This window comes from Helianthus annuus, chromosome 13 (genome assembly GCF_002127325.2).
Source record: "Helianthus annuus cultivar XRQ/B chromosome 13, HanXRQr2.0-SUNRISE, whole genome shotgun sequence".
Lineage (NCBI taxonomy): Eukaryota > Viridiplantae > Streptophyta > Magnoliopsida > Asterales > Asteraceae > Helianthus > Helianthus annuus.
Window position 1 is genome coordinate 157,117,603 of NC_035445.2, and position 3,602 is coordinate 157,121,204.

The following is a 3,602-nucleotide window of genomic DNA, read 5'->3' on the forward strand; positions in this document are numbered from 1 at the left end:
GAATAATGAAAACTAACAAAATACATATATTTGCTAAAGAAATGGTAAAACTAGAACGTGCACTTCCTTGAAACTTGGTCAATCAAGACCAAGTCATTACACGTGACCAAATTGCTACTGAACCGTGATCAATTAACCATTTTAACCATGACCCGATAACGTGCCGATCGCTGACTCGTAAACTAACCCGTAACCAAACCGATTAACCCAACAGGAGGCTACTATGTAAATTGTAATTTCATGGCTTTTTTATTGTATTGTTTGAGGCACTTTTTGTATCACAGAATTTTGAGACAACAGCAAGTCTCCCAAAAAACAAAAATTTCTGAAATTTTACAGACATGCTGAAAGGGTTTGGCGTGCGGATGGAGCATGTCTGATGAGCAAACTGTATAATTGTATATAAACTGCATTATACAGTTGCATGAAGTTTCAGACATGCTTACATGACTTGTGGGTCAAACTCTTCAAATTAGCACATTTTTCGCCTTATTCTATAACCCTGTACTGTTTTTATTGTTTCTTGTGAAATGAATGACGCTTTGTAAATCAAATTCAGAGTTATGCATCATTCCCTTTCTTAAACCCTGCTAAAATATAACTTCTTTAAACTAAAAGATAAACCTTTTTTCTATAGTTAAAATAAAATATAAACTCAAAAATATGATAAAATATAAACTCAAAAATTGCCATAATTACCATCAATGATGCACAAATCACTAACATGTATCCACAAAATGAATCCATCACCATAATCTTCCAATCAAAGCAGCAAAGATTGATTGATTGATTGAATGTCTGATGTTGTTCCATTTCTTTGGTATTTAATGAATCTCTGCCTTTCAAAAGAAATGATGATCTTCCTAGCAAATCTAAGGTTTTACTCCCTGTTATGACATAACACTATGAACGAAAACCCAACAAATATGAATAACACCACAATGAGCCCAGTTAGGAAGACCGATTCAAGAGTTAGTAAGGCCCGACAAATTATGCAGTTTAAAAGGAACCGTAGAATATTGTTTATGACATGAATGAACTTGTGTATGAACTATCTAGTTTTCCCATCTCAATTTCTCTGTATTGCCATCTGTCCTACTAATCATATCACTTCACTCCCTGCTGTGAAGGTTGATAAATCTGCAGCATCAAATCAGTCATAGATATAATCATGGTCAGTTTCATCATGAGATCAACTTGTCAAATTAAATAAGAAAGCTAAGAGATCATATCAAACTTTAAGTATTTAGTCTATAGATAAACAGAATACTAATTGGCAATGCGATTCACAAGCTGGGAAATATAACTTTTTAACAACTTACTGTTCATTTGATAAAATCTTTGTATAAACTGTCAAAAACAATGAGTTCAGATCTTGACATGTTCCCTTTTACGTTGTCAAAAACAATGAGTTCAGATCTTGAAATGTTCCCTTTTACGTTGTAATGGGTTTAAAGACAGAGTACCATCATAGGCCTACACACATTAATTTCCATATTAAGTTGAGTAGTTGTCCAATTTACACAAATCAAATCAACAAAATCGTTTGTTCAACAAAACTGTAATTTTTAAACCATATTTGAGACAACTCAGACACATAAATAACTTAAACAAGATAAATAATCAATCCAAACAATCACAAAGAGAATATCATAGATTCATAAGAAATTCACAAAAATCATAAATTAATTTACAATCATACCATGAGGGCTGAGACTCAAGAAAGTGAGACATAGAGATCTTGCCGGGACTCCGCCTCTTCAAATATCGAGTCACACAAATAGACTAAACGACTATCTATTCACTCTCACCAAACAGCTTCTGGTCGAAACAAAGAGAGAACATGCATGGAGATGGATCGAGTGATAGAACATTAGAACATGGAATGAAAGATTGCAAAGGAACTTGAGACGACCCTTCGGATTTCATGATGGGAACAAGGAAAGGAACCACCGATGGGGTGAACTAGGGATTTCTTCACATTGTCAATAGTCGATACTCGTCACTCGATTGTGGCAACAAGAAAAAAAAGCAATTAAATAGTGGGGGACCTAGGCAATTGCCATATTTCTTGAGCCACAGGGCCAACCGAGGTACGGGGGATATGGGAGATGAGGGACCAGGAACAGCCTCTTTCACTGTATATTTCATTTAGTTTTTGGCAACCGATGATTGTTAAACTCAAGAGTGAAGGCAACAACATTTCTCCTAGATCTATCATGCTAGGGCAACCTCTAAAAGCGAGATGTTGGAGGAAGGTGAGGTGTTGGGGATGGGACACTTTCTTCAGGTTAGGGCAAAATAGAAAAGAGAGCGTTTGGAGGGAGGTGAGGTGTTGGAGCCCCTTTGAAAATGATTCCAATTTCTTAAACTCATGTATTTTAAGAGAAGTGAGAGATGAAGAAAAAAGGTGAGAAAATTCACTACAACTACGAGCATCTTCACCCCATAACTCTAGTTCCACAAGTGAGGTAGGAAAATTCTGTGGGCCCCACTCCGAGATGGGATTCTTCAACTTCCCCAATGTTAGCGATCGCAAACTAGGAGGCCAAACCCAACCAGGGAAAGAAACATCCAGACTTGGACAAATCCTTATTTCCAGTTTCTTTAACGTTGTCAAATTGTCAGGAAATGACTCGAGACGTTCACAATCAATTATTGTCAATGTGGTGAGGTGAACCAAGTAATTCAGTTCAATGATTGATTTCAGATTTGGCCATTCAGTTATCCATACATCTTCAAGCTTCAGCGTGTTGCTTCTGTTATTGTTCATTTTTCGTCCTCCCCACTCCATTTCCAATAGTTTCGTGCAACCACTGATCTCAAGTGACCTGAGCTTCTCATGTCCTCCTTTTGGAAAGGAGACAGTTGTAATTGACCTACAACTAGAGACAGTCAACTCCTTAATGCCATCTGGACAATTGCAACGCTCCATATTGTCACAACCTACCACCTTCAAAATCCTAAGAGATGTTAGAAGGTTGCTCGTACAATTATCACCCTCCTCTTTCTCTCCAAAACTCACCAAATTACGACAATCTACCACCAACAAATTCCATAACTTCACAAGAACCTTACTCGCAACCACCTTCGATTCCCACAAGTGTCTTATTTTATTACACCGAAATATGCTTAATTCTTCAACAACCCCAAGATGCTCTAAAACACCTCTCCATACCACATCATTAAGCCCTGAAATATTGTGTATTTCCAACTTGGAGACGGCCGAAGCTACTTGAACCAGACTTTTTAGCACACCACAATCACATCTGACTAATTTCATAACATTCAACGAAGGCAGTGCTTCAAGTGACAATTTAACCAAATAAGGACAACCATCAATTTCTAGAACATTCAATGAAGGTAGCGTTTTAATTGTGACTTCAACCAAATTTGGACAATCTTTTATTTTAAGCTTTTGCAAGCATGGAAACACAACCCCATACCATTTCTTCCACCCACGCATATCTTCAAAACTCATAACTTCAAGTGAAGGAAACGCACAACTAGACCCAGATAACTCAAAAGCCACAACTTCCACCCCATATAAGCCTTCAATAAACAACTCCTTAAGTGACGGTAGCTGCGCAAGTGGTGGTAGA

The 3,602-nt window shown here is 37.3% G+C and overlaps 1 protein-coding gene across 1 annotated transcript; it reads right to left on the bottom strand.

Annotated features, from left to right (window-relative positions):
- Positions 1-664: 664 nt before the first annotated feature.
- LOC110899974 lies at positions 665-3,594 on the bottom strand. Its single transcript, XM_022146871.2, has 2 exons — positions 1,703-3,594; positions 665-1,140 (listed from the first exon to the last, which is right to left on the bottom strand). The coding sequence occupies exon 1, from the start codon at positions 3,479-3,481 to the stop codon at positions 2,036-2,038; it is 1,446 nt and encodes a 481-aa protein (XP_022002563.2). The 5' UTR covers positions 3,482-3,594; the 3' UTR covers positions 665-1,140; positions 1,703-2,035.
- Positions 3,595-3,602: the final 8 nt, after the last annotated feature.

Excerpts from the sequence above, each read along its gene's own strand:
- LOC110899974 (XM_022146871.2), bottom strand. The coding sequence starts at position 3,481 with ATGAGTTTTGAAGATATGCGTGGGTGGAAGAAATGGTATGGGGTTGTG.